We start from the raw sequence: 18,645 nt of genomic DNA, 5'->3' as shown, positions 1-18,645 counted from the left end.
GAAACGCCATTTCAAATGGCGTTTTTAAAAAAAAAAAAAAAAAAAATTATTATATACACAGTAAAATCGCTATTTTAAATAGCGTTTTTTTGCAAAAAAAATTTCTTAAAATCGCTATTATGAATAGCGTTTTTTTGCAAGAAAATTTTGTGTGAAAATCGCTGTTGAGAAAAGCGTTTTTATCCGGACAAAAAGTAAAGCTAGAAGCGCTATTTGCAATAGCGACTTCTTAATCAAAGTCGCTATTTGTAATAGCGACTTTCCTGTTCATCTACTTTTACGGTCCTAACAGTAAAAGCGCGAATAGTAATGGCGCTTTAACTTAGTTTTGGAATTCCGTCAGAAGTTGGCCTAGTTTTGGAAATACAATGAAAAAATGGCTTATATTGGGAAAAGCCCCTCATTATCATACCCATTTTCATTTTCAATATGCAAGGGCTCATCCTTTGTACGACTGGCTGAACTAATATTGGTTGCTGCAGCCATTTGCCAAATCGAGACACCAATTGTATCTAGCACAATCTTCTGTTTCAAATCAAAAAGATCCCATTCTGAAACCGACCCATCAATGCTAGACGAAAACAACCGACCAGAAGGCAAACCAGTCGAACCGGAGCGACACCAAACAAGAGAAGAAACCCTAGAATTGCTGTTTCCATGTATTGTCAGTTGGCAGTGCCAAGCCGACGGAGCCGGGAGAGACGAGCCAAATCTCGAGAGAGCCGTCGTCGCGAGCGGCGGCGACTTGAGAGTCGTCGGCGCTGGTGGCTAGGGCTACGACGGGAGACGGCTTCCAGTCAATGGAGCTGGTCCGGTAAACCTCGAGCATTTCTTCTACGGCTCGATCGATCAGAGGCCGTAGAAAGAGATGAGTTTCAAGAGAGATAGAGAGAGAGTTGCGTCGCTTCGCTTGGAGAAGGGTTTGAAAGCAGTGTAGCAAAGGGGAGACCGTAGTTCCGGTGGATGCTACTGCCGAGGGAGTTGCGGTGGTCGGAAGAAGAGCAGAGAGCATTTTGTGAGGTAGTGGTCGACGCTGCGGGTGGCGGCGATGTGGTGGACACCGGAGCCGGAGATGAGGACATTCTCTCTTTATATATAGATGTGTATGTATTTACAGAGAGAGAGAGAGCGAGAGAGAGAGAGGAGAGCTGAGGCTCCGACAATAACCCTTGTCTTTTGTTTCTCTGTCTAGATCTGTAGACACAGAGAGAGAGATCAGAGACAGCTTTGAACAGCTGCTGCCTCTGTGTGTGTGGTAAATGCTCTGTATCCCCCCATGCATGTGTTTGTGTGTATGTATCGAGTGATGGCAACAGTGAGGTGCCGAGAGGGAGAGGGAGGTTTGAATTGGTTGAGATCCGGCGGGCGGTCAAGGCAGGGTTGCCGCCCGCCGGAAGGCGAAGAACACCAAGATCTTTAACCTATTGCTCTGATACCATGAAAGAATTTATGTATTATTGATTGATTTGTATTAATTTCTATTACAATGATTCATGATTCCTATATATAGAAGAGGGTAAGTGTGTAGTAGGTAAGGAGTAGGTGAAGTGGAGGTGGTAGTGGTGTAGTGGGTTAGGTTTAGTGGAGTAGGTGAGGTGGTAGTGGTGTAGTGGGTTAGGTTTAGTGGAGTAGGTTTAAGTGGGTGAAGTAGGTGGAGAGTAGGTGGATTTTAACACATAATATTTTTTTGATACATCCATGTTTAGCCGTATCTGTGTACCTGTGTCTAATTTTTGGATATTTTTTAGACGTACCCGTGTATCCCTCATTTAGAGGTTTGCCAAGTCCAATCTCTAGATACATACCCGTACCTGACACTCCTAACCAAGTCCATGTAACGTCGTCTCAGAGTCCATTTTCTCCTTTCTACCAATTTGTAGTGAGAGGCCAAAAGAAAGAATCAAAAAATAATAAGGTTTCTAACTAACTAGGAAATTAACTACTACTATTGTGGTTATCTTAGCTAAAAGTTTGATTCAATGGGAGTGGGGTAGTGCTATTATACTCATTAATCCTCACACACCCTAAACTTTATAAACTAAATAAAACTAAACTAATTCTAACCAAGAACAAGACTAACAAAATCCAAAACTAAATAGAGAATCCAAGACCAAATGGAGATACACTACACAGTACGCCATTAAACTTTGTACAATTACAAATACTTCCAATAATAATAAAATATTCAACTGAAATCTTGAAATTTGTTTTTCCACTTTTTCCTCAAAACACATACTACTGGAAATAGTTATAAAATGGCTGCCAAAATTCGTAAATGTCATGGTATTGATGTCCGAACCTTGAAACACTCTTCTTTTGTTGCTTTTCAACCAACAAAGGTTGTATGTTATGAAAAGGCAAGAATTTCTCGTTGAGCTGCTTCTTTATTTTCTCCCAATCTCTATTCTTTACTTTGCCACTTCTTTCCCCACAAATTTGCACTTCTTTCCACCAAATCAGAGGCTTGACCTTTTGAGGTTTTGAGACATCAACTTCACTTTCCTTCCCTCCAGCACATCATAATACTCCAAAAGACTAGTAGTGTTCAACCATTTCACAAACACATCCAGAATATAGCTCACATGGAATTCGAAAGCTCATCATCCTTCATGTATGCTCTACATCAATGTGGAGCACAAGTAAACTATTAAATTGAATTTGATGATCCTTGGAACCATCACTACCGTTGGTTAGAAGTTACAAACATTGCACTCTTCCAATCAAGGTAGTGATTTGTTTACTCCAGTGTTGTAAAAGGCACGCCTAGGCAAAAGGCACAGCTTCTGCAACTTGTACAAGCCCAGGCGCAGCGCATTCAAAGAAGTGCAGCAAGGAACGCGCATCATGCACTTAAGGCACAAGAAAAGCGTGCTTTATTCATTTTTTTGTTTTTTGGCTTTTGTTAACCATTGATTTTACTTTCTTTTTTTTTTCATTTTTTGTCTATGACGCAAATTTGTGTGCTATCATAGTAGATTAAAGTTCTCAAATATAATTACGTGCCGCCACACTGGATTAAAACACTCTAAATATATATACATATATATATCATTGATACATCAAATAGAGAAAAACCCTAACAGAAAAGTCCTAAAGTCGACTTCTTCTCCGGTGGCAACTTCTTCTCCAGATTCTGTAGTATGTTTTCCTTTTCTTCTTGTCTTCCTCTTTTTCTTCTTTTTCTTCTCCTCCTTTTTTTTTTTCTTCTTGTCCTCTTTTTTCATCTTTCAAGTTGCTGGGTCTGATTTTTCTTTCCCCTGTTTCTTTGTTTCTCCTTCCAAGTTCAGTGCTTATGTTTATTTTTCTCCTCCTTACAGCTTCACTTTACTTCTCTTCCTCTCCTCTTCTTTTGTTTCTTCTTCTTCTTCCAGCTCATTGTTTCAGATTTTTTTTTTTTTTTGTTAGGCCATTTTTTTTGTTCATTTTCTTTTCTTCTGCTTCCAGGTTCCAGTTTTCTTCTCTTCTCCTTCATCTTCTCTGATTTTCTACTCTGTTTTGCTGGTTTCTCCTTCCTTCTTCTGGTTTGCTGCTGTCTTGCAAAGATGTTCGAAAGATAAAGTTTTGATTAATGCCTCATTCACACTGTTATGAGCATTGTTTTATATACTCACTGGTATCCACTGGTGCTTTTGAATAGTTTTTTTTTTTTTTTTTGTGCTCTTACGTGTGTTGAATGTTGGTTATTTTGTATTTGGAATGATATGTACTTTTATGGTTTTGAAAAATTCTTCTACAATTTGCTCTAGCTCTCTAGCTCTTTAATTTTTTATTTTTAAATTCTGTCTTAGTGGTTATAAGCTTTGAATTATTTATTTTGCTTATGTTGATGTCTAAATTTATTAGTCTAGGTTAATTTATCTATTTTTTACTAAAACGGTGTGCCTCGCTTCAATGAAGTGTGCCCCTCACCTTACACTTTGCGCCTAAGCCCCAAGAGACCTTTGACGCCTTGGTGAGCCTTGAGCCTTTAAAAACACTGGTTCACTCAACTGTTCAATCTAATTCCTTTGAGTTTGATTGCCATTGTTCTTCCCAATTTGATGATTCATTTCTTCTTCTTCAGCAAAAGCCCTACCGCTTCCTCCTTCACCGCGTTCAGCCCAATGTTTTTAAAGGCGTTCTTGGGGCACACCAAAACGCACCTGTGCATTGATTTTTAGGCAAAGCACCAGCTATGCGTAAGCCTCAACCTCAGAGGCGTTCGCATCAAACACAATTTTTGCGCTTTTCACGCATTTACAGTGAGGCCATGAGGCATACAACTTTGAATGAGAAGGTATAAATACCATAGATGCAGAGCTGCAAACGATTGATCTTCTTCATCCAAACAACTTCGGCTCAACTTCAGGTCTTTTTCAGCAACAAATTAGGGCTTTTAATGTTTGATCTATGCGCCGTCATTCTCTCTCTCCCTCGTTTTCTCTCTCGATCACACTCTCTCTCTCCTATCGTTTTCTTTCTCGCTCTCAATCTGGCTCTCTCTCTCTCTCTCTCTCTCTCACAATCATTCCATCTCTTTTCTATATTGGGCCTGTTTGGGAAGCACAAAATAAGGCTATTATAGCCTATTTTGACAAAGTAGCCCAAAAGCAACACTATTGCAACCTTTTTCAAAAAAAAAAAAAAAAAAATTCTGCACAGCCGGCAGTGTAGGCTGTGCCTACACTGTCAGCTACAACCTTTGTCCCATCAATAAGTAAATTACCATTTTACCCCTTGATATCAATTTAAAAAAATATATTTTTAGGGATAAATTTGTCATTTTAAATTTAAACATCATTTCAACACACTTTTCAATACAATAACTCAACTAAAAAATCATCTCATCTTCCCAAACACAAAAACTAAAATAGCCACTAAAATAGCCAAAAAGCCAAATAGCCTACTAAAATAGCCACTTCCCAAACGAGGCCATTGATTGAATGACTTTTGGGTTGGACTCTATTATTTATTGTAAAAAAAATCTTCTCCTTTTTTTTTTTTTAAAGTGTTGTGGTTGAATGACTGATGGTTGGACTCTTGTATTATTGCATAATAAATTCTTCTTTTTTTGTTCTCTTTTTCTTTTTAAGAGTATTATGGCTCAATGATTTTTAGTCGGACTCTTTGTATTTATTGCAAAATAATTGTTTTATATTTTTAAGAGTGTCATTTTCTTGCTTATTGGTTAATATATTAATTCAATTATTTTTAGGCATAAATGGTCTTTATGAATTTATTTCCTATTTCTTATTTTTATACTCTTTTATGCTATATTTATTTTATTTTATATTTTATAAAAATAAAAATAAAAATTCAAAAGGCTTACACCTTGTCTCATCAAGGATAAAATTCGCCTTGAGTTTTCGGCTTTAAAACATTGGTTCAGCCATAGCTAACAACAATTACAGTCATGAATTCAGCTATCTAGAGATAATACACAGCCAAGTAACAAATTTTCGATGTGTCAAAACAACCTAATCTGGAATGCTTTGAAGCTCCAAATTAGATTGCAAGTGATATTCAAATTGAATCTAGGAGATCGAAGATGGACTTGCAGAGTAATTTTAAGAGATCACAACTTGATCAGACTAGAAACTCAACTGCACATAGCCTGTAACTCGAATCAGAAACCATTCCAATTGAATTCTAGTATTCCGAAGGAAGCCAAACCAATCTCCAGCATTTGAAAGTAATTGTTAACTGATTCAAAACAATTGATCAACAAATTGAAGCTTCAGAAAACTCAAAATTGAGTCTGCAATGATTTTGGAACCGAGTCAAATATCAATATTGACAATCAAACCAGAAAGGGAAGCCCAAGTTGAAGCAGACTAAGAACAAACTCTAACAATCAAAAGCAGCAACAATAGATTCTGAGTCACGACAACAATGCAAGGACTAAATCAAAGCTTCGAATTAGAAACACAGTAGTCTGCAAGGCTTCAAGGCTTTTACAGCAACACTAGTGAATCAAATCACGGCACCACAGATAATTCCAAATGCGATCTAGGGATGGCAAGCACAGATTCTAATGCGATCGAGGCTAACGACCATCACAAGACATGTTGAAGTGGTTAGCAAGCAATTTCTCAACTTGATTCCAAGGTCGACGTGCGTAGGGGTCCTTGTCAAAGCATGACTATAAATCAGCCCGAAATCGAAATCTGTTGTTATTGGATATCAAAGTCACGATCTGATCTGTCAACTGAATTCCAAAGTCGCAACAAAGCTTGGATCCATGTGGGAGTCGCACAAGTTCCGAACTCAAGCTCAAATGTTACTCCAGTTCAAATCACTAGATGCAAACACAGTGACTTCCAAGGTACGAACTACTTTGCTGATTTCACGATCAGTTCACACATTCAGAATTAAATCTTGCAGCCTAGGGTTTGAATCTGTCCTGCGATTGAACACACATGGTCCATGCCATCACCAATTCCACTCCAACTGATAGAATCGAGGCACAGTAGAGAGAAGTAGGTACAGAATCTAGGTCTCTGATACCAAATGGACCTAAGATGTAAACCGAGAATGAATAAAAAAACAACGCCCAAAGAGTACGCATTAATGTGTGTTTGGGAGGGAAAAGATTGGGTACACACCTAACCTTTGGCATAACGCACAAAGTGGTTGTCCTAAGACTTGAACCCATAACCTCAAGGTTATTAGGCCAAGGTTTTACCATTAACCGAGAATGAATCTAGAAAGAAAATTCCCAATGGGAAATACAAGAGCAAAGCTCTGAAAATACAACCTCAAATGATCCAAAGTTCCCTTATTAGGCGCCCAAACACCTATTTATAGGCATAGGACAGACCACACACACAACCATCACGTATTAGCTAACTAATATTACAAAATGAACTACATCAAAAGTCTTAATAGTAATTAAAAATATAGAGATGAGTTGCTTTCTTTAATACAAACAAAGTTTTCAACCACGGTAATAATCTTTTGCTCCCATCTCAGGTAACAAAAAAGAGACAACTATCAGCTTAATATGGAGTGCAAGGGTAAAAAGAGAGGGACCAAGTGAATAGTCTTGAGTCATCAATGTAAATACAATTGAATTGCAATTAGGCATATGCGAAACAATCAAGGTTATAAGTACTCCAGGAAATTTCAAATGCATCAAAAGAAATATTGAAGGTAAACCTAATCCAATAAAAACCACAACACCAGCCTAAGACAAACTGTAAGAAACTAATTACACTGCCTTCTATATTTTTCAAGAAACAAAGGTCTACAGAGAAAAAGATACAAAGTAAACTACAGAGATCAAATCCACTAACCAAGGGACTGGAGCTCCTCAAAGTCGTTGAGATAGCGAGAAGTTGGAATAGATGAAGTATTCTGGCCTCCATAATCAGAAGTAAATTTCCAGAACAGAGAGATTTTGGATGAAATCTATTAAAGAGAATTGGTTAAAGATAGCATTGTCAAATAAAAGATGAGGCCAAATTCTAGATGATCAAAAAATATCGGGAAAAAAAGTGACCAACCATTTGCCGTTTGAAAACATGATCAAAAGTTTGGTCAAAGAGTGAAGATGGTTTAGTAGCTAAATCCTGCACCCGTTTGGAAATGATCTGAAACAAATCACCATTAAGTAGTGTAGACTTTTAGCATGCTAAAGTAAACAGAAATATGAGCTAATTTAAACAGAAAAACATTAATTACATACTCCCATATTGTATAGCTCAGTTGTTATTTCTGGCAAAGCATCAGCTATTTGTCCCTTAGAAGAGCAAGCAAGGCGAAGGAGGTGAGCCTAAAGGAAGCAAAGCCGCGTTTAGAATGGGAAAATAAAAATAAATAAATAATAGTGAGAAAAATTACCATAATCAAATCTCTCTCCTTAGTGTGAGATAACTGATCAGTAATCATAGAACCAGAAGATACAGATTCTGAAGGCTCGCTATCTGAATCACCATCATCAGTTTCTTCATAATGCTTTACAAAAAAATCCTGCAAAATCTTGTGAATGATCAATAGATGGTATAGAAAACATCCATTTTCCAGAAGTCAGAAACTAACCAACTAGATTGTGCAACAACATGACCACTAAATAACTTGAATATTTTAGGGTTGGCTCCATTTACCAGCCTTCAAAGCAAACGATCAATTTTTGTTAGTTTTTAAGTATGATCCAATACATTTCATATTTTTAAATCACCATTAAAGGAGCTTTTTACATTTTATTGCAATAGTTAATGACTTTAAGAATAATTTATTATAAATGTCTACAAAATTATTTTTGATCAATACCTGAACTAACTAAATAAAAATATTTACAATTATTAAATGAAATGATTATAAAAACAAAAATTGTGCCATAAAAAAAATTTATTTTTGAGCTAATGATTTTTTATTTTAAAAGACATTTTTTTAAACAACACTTTACAACTAACTAAATAAAATTATTTACAATTAAGTATTCAATGAAATAATTATAAAAATAAAATTGTGCCATAAGCAAAAATTATTTTTGAGCAACTGATTTTTTTTTTAAATACATTTTTTTGACAATCTATTACAGTAACAAAATAAAAAATATTTACAGTTAAATATTATATGAAATTATTATAAAAATAAATACAACCACGGTTTATATATTTTTTATTTTACATGCTAATGTAATGAAATAAAAATTAAAAAATAAATTATAAAGACAAAAAAAAAGCATGCAAAGTTTTTTCTTTGGGTTTGGATCACTTGAGGATTCGTTCTTTTTTTGTAAACTTTTTTTTTTCTTTTGAAAGAAAGCTATTTAGAATATTGTAAAGGTGCGTTACGGCTGTTACGTAACACCGAAATAGCCGTTACGCATATGAATTTTAGTCACACCGCAAAAGCAGGTGTAACGGGTTGTGCCTACCACCGCAACCGCTACGTAGCACTGCTTTTTAAAACCTTGCCTTTAGCTTAAAATAGTATTTTTCCCTTTTTTTATCAACAACAGTAAAATATTATGAAAAAAGTGGCAAAAGTACAAGGTGCAATAAGAAGAACGAGATCCACCAACAGAAGAAAAGAGGAATAAAAGGAAACAAAAGTGCACATGGAATGGAGCCTTCCAATACCTATAAATCAAAACCAAAGGCTTACGACACAGCACAACAAGGACACGTCAACACGGTAATTTCCAAAAAAGTAGGATATGGACACAATTCTGATACGACACAAATAATTAAATCTTCATATTATATTATCTAGGAATAATTAATATTTACATAATTAAATAATCACTTTATACGAAGTAAATCTTGTATCTAGGGATTGTTTGGGATGTCCTAAATAAGTGCAATTTTTGACTTTTTAGACTAAAAAGTTGAGGGGAAAAGGAGAGTTATTTGGGATAAATTTTTATCTTTTATGAAAAGATGTGTAATATAATATTATTACAAATGGTAAAATGACTGTTTTACACTTCCCAACTGACAACGTAGCAGGAAGACTGTTACGCGTTGTTGGGTACCGTGCCTGTCAATGAGTGTTCCACCTAATTGGGGAATTCAATCACTGTTCAACGGTAATATTTGTTCTATAACAATATTTTTTATTTTTTATTCATTTCCCAATTCGAAACACTGTGCAACGGCTATGCACAATGCTTGGACATTATTTATTTTATTTTTTTTCTTTTCCTTTTCTATTCATTATTTTTTGTTTTCATTCTTTTCCTTTTAACATTATTTTTTTTTTATTCTTTTCCTTGTACTCATTTTTTTTATTCTTTTCCTTTTAACATTTTTGTTTTTATTATTTTCCTTTTTGAAGTAACTTTTTTTTTCTTTTCCTTTTAACATTATTATTTTTTTTATTCTTTCCTTTTTTATTCATTTATTTTTGTTTTCATTCTTTTCCTTTTAACATTATTTTTTTATTATTATTTTCCTTTTTTAGTCATTATTTTTTTTGTTATTCTTTTCCTTTTTTATTCTTTTCTTTTAACATTATTATTTTTTTAATTCTTTTCCTTTTAACATTATTATTTTTTTATTCTTTTCCTTTTAACATTTTAATTGTTTTCATTTTTTTATTCATTTTTTTTTTTTTGTTTTCATTCTTTTTCTTTTGACATTTTTGTTTTATTCTTTTCCTTTTTTAGTCATTATTTTTTTTTTATTGTTATCCTTTGTTATTCTTTTCCTTTTAACATTTTTATTTTTTTTCTTCTCCTTTTAACATTATTATTTTTTTTTATTCTTTTCCTTTTAACAATATTTTTTTTATTGTTTTCCTTTTTTGATCATTGTTTTTTTATTCTTTTCCTCTTTTGTTCAATTTTTTTTTCAGATTGTTTTCCTTTTTTATTCTTTTCCTTTTAACAATTTTTTTTAATTATTTTCCTTTTTTGTATTGTTTTCTTTTTAACAAATCTTTTTTTTCTTTTGGTTTTCCTTTTTTTTCAGCTGGTCATGCACAGTACTGTTGTAAGTTGTTAAACAATTTTTTTTAATAAAATTCTTTTCCTTCTCTTTTGAACATTGTTTTTGGGTCATATGAACATAAAAATGGATAGGAAAGTATATAAAGTTCCTAAATTCAAACAAGCTAAACAAATTATTGCGTATGTGTTCTTTCAAATTTCTTTGAGACTGATTTTTGTTTATAAAAGGTGCATCTAAAATCTTTTTTCAAAAAGAATCACAAAATTATTGGACATACGTCCTTCATGTATTTTATATGTTAATGATTGGACATACTTCCTGTTAAAATAAAATTCGTTCACAATGTAATTTACCGAAGACATCATAATATTAAAACCAAACGTTTTTTAAGAAGATATGATAATATAAATTTGAATCTGAGTTACGCACATTACAAATTTAACCAACATTAATGTTTCAAATATTCGTGTTCAGTTGGCATCTGAGTTGGGTATGTAATGTTCGCTCGTACAGTAGCCATTGCGGGGTCGGAGTCCCCTTTCTCAATCACATCGGCAACCCGTGTGTATTCGTCGTGGTCGGGCATTTCCGGGGACACATATTCGGTGCTGTCTAGGATAGCCAGCGTGACCTCATGAATTTGACTATGTCAACGTATGAAGTTATGTAACACCATCGACGCACATACAAAGGTCACTTGATTAGAGAAACACAACTTCTGAATATTCCGCAATGCCCCCCACCTCGACTTCCACGCACCAAATGTCCGCTCGATACAACTACGCAATGACGAATGTGCCTTATTAAACAGTTCGAACTCATTCTATGGTGTTCGATTCCGATGGGCATTTTGGTGATACCTATACCCCTTGTATGGGGCTAGGTAGGGGACTCCGACCACGACAAATACACACGGGTTGCCGATGTGATTGAAGAAGGGGACTCCGACCCCGCAATGGCTACTGTACGAGTGAACATTACGTACCAACTCAAACGCCAACTGAACACGAATATTTGAAACATTAATGTTCGTTAAATTTATAATGTGTGTAACTGAGATTCAAATTTATATTATCATATCTTCTTAAAAAACGTTTGGTTTTAATATTCTGATGTCTTCGGTAAATTACATTGTGAACAAATTTTATTTTAACAGGAAGTATGTCCAATCATTAACATATAAAATACATGGACGTATGTCCAATAATTTTGTGATTCTTTTTGGAAAAAAAAATTAGATGCACCTTCTATAAACAAAAATCAGTCTCGAAGAAATTTGAAAAAACACATAAGAAAAAAATTACGCAATAATTTGTTTAGCTTATCTGAATTTTTAATACTTCTCAGCAGGAACTTTATATACTTTCCTATCCATTTTTATGTTCATATGACCCAAAAACAATGTTCAAAAGAAAAGGAAAAGAATTTTATTAAAAAAAATTGTTTAACAACTTACAATAGTACTGTGCATGACCAGCTGAAAAAAAAAGGAAAACCAAAAGAAAAAAAAAGATTTGTTAAAAAGAAAACAATACAAAAAAAGGAAAATAATTAAAAAAAAATTGTTAAAAGGAAAAGAATAAAAAAGGAAAACAATCTGAAAAAAAATTGAACAAAAAAGGAAAAGAATAAAAAAACAATGATCAAAAAAGGAAAACAATAAAAAAAAATAATGTTAAAAGGAAAAGAATAAAAAAAATAATAATGTTAAAAGGAAAAGAAAAAAACATAAAAATGTTAAAAGGAAAAGAATAACAACGGAAAACAATAAAAAAAAATAATGACTAAAAAAGGAAAAGAATAAAACAAAAATGTCAAAAGAAAAAGAATGAAAACAAAAATAAATAAATAAAAAAACGAAAACAATAAAAATGTTAAAAGGAAAAGAATAAAAACATAATAATGTTAAAAGGAAAAGAATTAAAAAAATAATAACATTAAAAGGAAAAGAATAAAAAAGGAAAAGAATAACAAAAAAAAATAATGACTAAAAAAGGAAAATAATAAAAAAAAGAATGTTAAAAGGAAAAGAATGAAAACAAAAATAAATGAAGAAAAAAGGAAAAGAATAAAAAAAATTATAATGTTAAAAGGAAAAGAAAAAAAAAATTATTTCAAAAAGGAAAATAATAAAAACAAAAATATTAAAAGGAAAAGAATAAAAAAATGAGTAAAAGGAAAAGAATAGAAAAAAATAATGTTAAAAGGAAAAGAATGAAAACAAAAAATAATGAATAGAAAAGGAAAAGAAAAAAAATAAATAAATAATAATGTCCAAGCACTGTGCATAACCGTTGCACAATGTTTCGAATTAAGAAATGAATAAAAAATCAAAAATACTGTTATAGAACAAATATTACCGTTGAACAGTGTTTGAATTCTCCAATTAGGTGGACCACTCATTGACAGGCACGGTACCCAACAACACGTCACAAGTCTTCCTACTGCGTTGTCAATTGGGAAGGGTAAAACAATCATTTTACCATTTGTAATAATATTATATTACACATCTTTTCATAAAAAGACAAAAATTTATCCCAAACAATTATCTTTTTCCCCTCAACTTTTTAGTCTAAAAAGTCAAAAAGTATACTTATTTAGAACACCCCAAACAACCCCCTAATTATCTTACATGAATTTTTTACTATAACAAACATAAATAATTGTGACATTTGCCTCATCCTTAACCATCTACAAATACATTTACGTAACTTTTTTAACCCCAAGGCGTTGGCCTAGTGGTGCCAAGGCCTTGGGTCTTGGGGGTGTGCTCCCTCCAAGATTCAGGGATCGAAACCTCTTAGTGCTAACAATTCCTTGGGACCATCAAACTGAGGGAAAACCCTTGAATTAACCGTGGTGCACTTGCGGAAAACTCCTTGCCGAGAGCCTGTGCACTCCTGGATTAGTCAAACTTTGATCCAGACATCCCGTGCCAATCAAAAATAAATAAATAAATTTACCTAACTTTTTTGTTTTTCATTTAATTTTATGTGAACTTCTATAGGGTTATTCTTAATAATTATACATTTTTTAAAGATAATTATACATTTTGTTTTTCATTTAATATAAGTTCACTTGGATAGTATAGTCTATAGACAACAATTTACTTATTAATTCATAAGCATTCAAAACTCAAGCTTGAACAAAAGAAAGTTCAACATTACCTTTGCCTCATCAATGGTAGCATTTCCAACCGATTCCCCTGATAGCGATCTACTCAAATCACTAGCAGATAAGTTCTTACAATCATCTTCACCCTCTTCATCAAGAGTATCCAATTTTACAGAGGAAGCGCGTAAAGAAATTTGTTTCGTCTCCTGAATCACAGATGGCTTCACATTCTGGTCAATTTTCTTCTCTAGCGCCTTGTATCCATGTTTAGATCGATCTAGTTTATGGGAATGTACTGAAGAATTTATCCCATGGTTCTCCTCCATTTCAAGACCCCAATGCCATGACTCACCAGAGCCACTGAAAAGATCTATGAAACCATAAACAAAAGGTCCCCTCGGAGAACAAGTCTTGTTACATGAAACTGTTGCATCCTTCACAGAAAATCGACTGCTATTATTTGTTTCCTGGCATGTAACCTTCCAAAAAGAAATGACAACAGATCATTGATCATTTACTTATCCACTAACAAGCAGAAAGGAAATTTTTGTATTCCTTGAGAGGAAAATAACAAACTTAAGATTTCTACACACTTGGCATGTGAAACAATCAAAACTAAAATGACATGTACTCAAGAAAAGCCCTAGAAACATCAAGAACAAAATGACAAATAAGCCATAATAAAATCACTAGCAGGCAGATAGATGCACTAGTACCGATTCGTTACAAAAACAATGTTATTTTTCATATAATCACATACAACCAATTCAGATCAGTATTTTTTTGGCACACACTAACATTTTACCATCCAATACCATCTTTGTGTTCTCTAGTGTTTTTTATTTTACAGCGCCAAACTTGTTCAATTACTATTAGCCTTAGAAATACACATTGACGAATTTTAGTTCATGATCCCCAATGTTTCTTTATGTTTCTAAATTCTCTTTGTTTCCATTACGTATCCATTTCCAAGCAAACCAAAATAAAATTGAAACAAAACTTTGATCCTTGTATATCTTATATTAATGGATTATTGAAACACCAATCTGATGGTTGTAGAGCTTACAGATTCATGTTGCCGTCCCACTGGAACAATTTCAGACAAGAACTCTTGAGCAGCCTCCACCAAATTGTAAATCATAACACGTCCTTCACGAGCATTAGAATTAGCCTGGAACATTTATTAGTAAATCAAAAAAAAGAAAGGGAAAAAGAAAGAAGAAGAAGCAAGGTTTGAAGTATGCATGCATAGCATAACAATTATTAAAATTATGCTCAAAACAACAAAAGAAGTGCTCCAAGCAACTTGTGTACGAAAAGTCTATAATTAAACAAAAATACTAATAAAATGTGTGCTCCAAGTGTTGCACTTTTTGCTCATAAGATGATTTGGAATGATGCATATAAGCAACAATCTTTGCATGGTTCATGGCCTATGAAGTACAAATACTTCAAAACAAGTGTCGTATCCGTGTTGGACACAAGGACACTTCAGGGACACGTATGGGACACACCACATGGCGTATCCCCTTAATTAATTTATTTTTAGGAAGTATGCTGGGGACACTTGGGAGACATACTAAGGACATGTCAAGTTGTCTTTTTTCCCATTTTATTTAATGTTTTGGATGAATGTTGAATGTTCAATCTTGAATGTTTATTATTTTTTTTCTTAGATTTAAATGCTTAATAGATCATCCATAAAAAAATATATAAACTGTAAGTGTTAATTTAAAAGTGTTTTTTTTAATTTTTAAAAAAAATAGAATTATAGTTAGTTTTTTTAATATTGATTGTTTGTGGATGTAATATTAAATAGCAAATAAAAATATATAAAAACATATTTTATTGTCGTGTCCCCTCTGTGTCCATGTCTCTATTTTTTTGAAATCATCGTGTCCGTGTCCGTGTCCGTGTCCGTGTCCGTGTTCGTGTCCGTGTTCGCATCCGTATCCGTATCCGTGCTTCTTAGTGGCTCATTTGAAGCTCAATACTAAAAACATATTTCAGAAAAGGAGATCCAATTACTATGAACTTCCACAATGGTGCATAATTGTGGATTATGCGTAAGAAGTATGAGGAGAGCATTGATCATCTATTTTTACACTGCCCTGTAATTATGGAATTATGGCATTGTTTGTTTCAAATGAAAAAAGTTGATTCGGTTGTTTAAGTTTCTTATGTACAAATACTCGTCATTGGAGGTTTTGGCACAAATGAGAAGCCCAAGTTCTTTGGAGTTGTGTTGTATGTGCAGTGCTTTGAGTTATTTGGTTGGAGAGGAACACAAAATATTTGAAGATAAATTTCATGATGTTGAAGGATTATGGTATAGAAGTTGTTATTTGTCATCTTTTTGGGCTTCAGTTTCATCCCCTTTTAAAGGATTCCTTTGTTTTTTCGTTTCTAGGGATTTGAGAGCTATATGTGAATTGTAATTTTATTTTTCTTTTATTCTCTCTTTGAAGGATCGCTTTCCCTCCTCGATCATCTTGGCATTTTTCTTTTTTCTAATTTTTAATAATATTCTCGTTGCCAATTAAATATTTTTTTAAAAAAGGCTGTGTAAAGACGGCAAGATTGGGATGTTACCGATGGACCTTCTAGAACAGCATTTCAGTTTCATACTTGAGAATACAAAAAAATAGAAAGTTGGGCTCTCAGCTTGTACCCCACAGATTCAGTACGGCTTTCTCCAATTTGTTTAAGAGTTGCATTTTATAGGTAGCTGTCAACTAAAGATGAAATCATGGATAGTTTGACATCCAACACAGGAAAAGTCCCAAACAATTCCTGATTAATTGTTCATTTTCGCCACCTCATGGAAGAGAATATTTACCAGCTTATTACAGCAGAATATGAAAACAGAATTAAAAACCAGATTGAGAGACCAAATAATAGCTGGATAGGGATAAATGTTAAAACAAGATCCAAAGCCTTTTGTTTTTTTTTTTTATCCAAAGCCATATATTTAGGACAAGGTTTTGAAGAGTTGAACCAAGTAGAGCTGGTTTCTTAATTGCGAATGTTGGAGAACATCCACAGCATGGTAATAAAATACTTACTATTGTCACACATTTAATCGTGTTAATGAATAAACAGTCACTCGTACCTGGTAATTTAGCAAAGATAGAAGGTTATCAGCATCAGCTTTTGACAAACCTTTCTCCGGAGCTATCTGCAGCTTAGGGCACTTGTATGGATAGCCAGGTAAAAACCTAACAAAGCGAGAAATGGGAAATCACAAAGAGGCATGATAACAGTGAACATATTAACCCAAAAGAAAAGTGAAACTAAGGAAGAACCACTAACCTCACAGAAAGAAGGGCAGAAACATCTAAATCCTCATAGCCTGCATCCTTTGAGTATGGCCTGTTATTCATGCATAGAGAACTCAGTTTATATAATATGGGATGCAATTCTATGATTTTAACAATTAATCAGTTTCTGAAACCTGAGCTTGATGTTAATTAGAGGTGGTGAGTCTGAAACAACTTTGCAATCATCTTGAAATATCGCACACCTAAACATCACCATCAAAATACTGTTTAAAACAGGCTTGTGATATCAAAATAGCAAAAAAAAAATTATGTTAAATTCATGGATAATTGAGAGAATCTGCAAAAAATTAGCCTAAGCAGTAACAGTAGACAACAAATTAATCTTCCATCAGAGCCTGACTAGCACTAGAGTAATAGATGCATAGCAAAAGCATAATGAGCCACTATGCTCCATTATGACTTAACAAGATTTACTCTAAAAGCTGTTACGTCCGTTATAGAAGAAGACCATAAACAATCATCCTGCTGGAACATTGTTATGCAAGAACCACTATTTAGAACCATAGAACAAACTGGTCTCTCTTTCTATCTTAAAAAACAAGACATTCCACTCCCCAACTTTCTGTTAGAAGAAAAAATCAAAGCATCTATTGTATGTTATCCTTTTTAAAAACACAGATGGGTGATAGATCCTTTCCAGGTCCACAGAATTTACTCACAAACTCAAAACAACCCATATCAGACACTAAAGAGTTGAAGCTTTCCTTTATTTGGAGGGAACCTTTTCATGGGGCAGGACATGTCAAAAAGTTTTGGATAATTTAAAAAAAGGATAACAATGACATACAACCTAAACCAATCATAAAATCAATCATGAGCAGCATTATTTTAGTTACAATGTGTAAACCAAAATCACAAATACATTATTTAGAAGCAAAATAATTTAATCTGACAATCATATCAATTAGTGTTCGTTGTTGAAGAAACCAAAACACTTATATCATCCTTTCATAGAAATGTACCATGAGATATTTCAATAGTCACCAACCACAACAACAGGCTAAATGATTACATAGAAATTATCTTGTCTTCTGGGAGTTCCATGTTGGCTGTGCCCAATAGCAAGGGGCTAAATCATTACATGGGCCGAAATTATCAAGGAACATGGCAAACAAATGATGTAGGATATCATGTGTTGGGCATGTGATAGTTATTGGTGGGAAATTGTAGCTATATCTAAAGGAGTCATAACCACTTTGTAACCAATTTTTAGATATTGAACATTGATTGATTAAGAAATTCTCTCTATAACCTCCGGTTCTCTCTCTTGTTCTTGAATGGACCCATCATTTTGGTATCAGAGCATCAGAATTGGGTCCTAATATCTCAGATTCTAACTAATTCATCACCTAATGCTATTCTATGACCTAGGCACGTGATTAGAACCATTTGTTGTGTTGAGATACAGCAAATTCGATCTAGATTCAAAGCTGCAAATTGGTTCTATTCTTGCAATTGATTTCGCGAGTTGAAATTCAACTTCGCAAGTCAAGTCCTACTCTCAGTTGCGATTTGTGTTCGGCTTTCGAGTGATGCTGGAATTCGAAGCTCTCTCTCCTTGATTCAAGTTCGCAGGACCAGTTTACATCTAGATTCTGATTTGCAACTGAAATCCTTCGCTGTCTTGGTTTCATTCATCGACTTCACATAACTTTAATCTGGCCTGTGATTTGATTTCGTAAATCGAATCAAACTTGGGGTTTGTTCTTGTGAAAAGAAGTTCTGATCTGGGTGGGATTTGAGATTCCAGTTCGTGACTCTGAAATTCCATCGTGATTGAAGACCTAGTTTTGATTCTTCACTAGTCTTGATCG

General features: G+C 33.7%; 1 protein-coding gene across 6 annotated transcripts in view; it reads right to left on the bottom strand.

Moving 5' to 3' along the window:
* Positions 1 to 18,645, bottom strand: part of GCN2 (protein kinase family protein) — a 124,072-nt gene that overhangs the window by 96,224 nt on the left and 9,203 nt on the right. For 5 of the 6 annotated variants that reach the window (XM_082878210.1, XM_028246306.2, XM_028246307.2 and 2 more), the window contains exons 2-10: positions 16,945 to 17,013; positions 16,803 to 16,862; positions 16,603 to 16,708; positions 14,557 to 14,661; positions 13,544 to 13,969; positions 7,822 to 7,950; positions 7,667 to 7,753; positions 7,485 to 7,571; positions 7,275 to 7,389 (exon numbers count right to left, since the gene is read on the bottom strand). In XM_082878210.1, coding sequence (XP_082734336.1) covers positions 7,275 to 7,389; positions 7,485 to 7,571; positions 7,667 to 7,753; positions 7,822 to 7,950; positions 13,544 to 13,969; positions 14,557 to 14,661; positions 16,603 to 16,708; positions 16,803 to 16,862; positions 16,945 to 17,013 — 1,184 coding nt within the window. Of the gene's footprint in view, positions 1 to 7,274; positions 7,390 to 7,484; positions 7,572 to 7,666; positions 7,754 to 7,821; positions 7,951 to 13,543; positions 13,970 to 14,556; positions 14,662 to 16,602; positions 16,709 to 16,802; positions 16,863 to 16,944; positions 17,014 to 18,645 lie in introns of those variants that run through there. The other variant, XM_028246311.2, reaches the window with a different exon arrangement.

The sequence above is a fragment of the Camellia sinensis genome, chromosome 7 (assembly GCF_055761805.1).
Source record: "Camellia sinensis isolate YWXY chromosome 7, ASM5576180v1, whole genome shotgun sequence".
In the NCBI taxonomy this organism is placed as follows: domain Eukaryota; kingdom Viridiplantae; phylum Streptophyta; class Magnoliopsida; order Ericales; family Theaceae; genus Camellia; species Camellia sinensis.
Note: the sequence above shows the minus strand (reverse complement) of the source record. Positions and strands in the feature narration are given on the sequence as shown.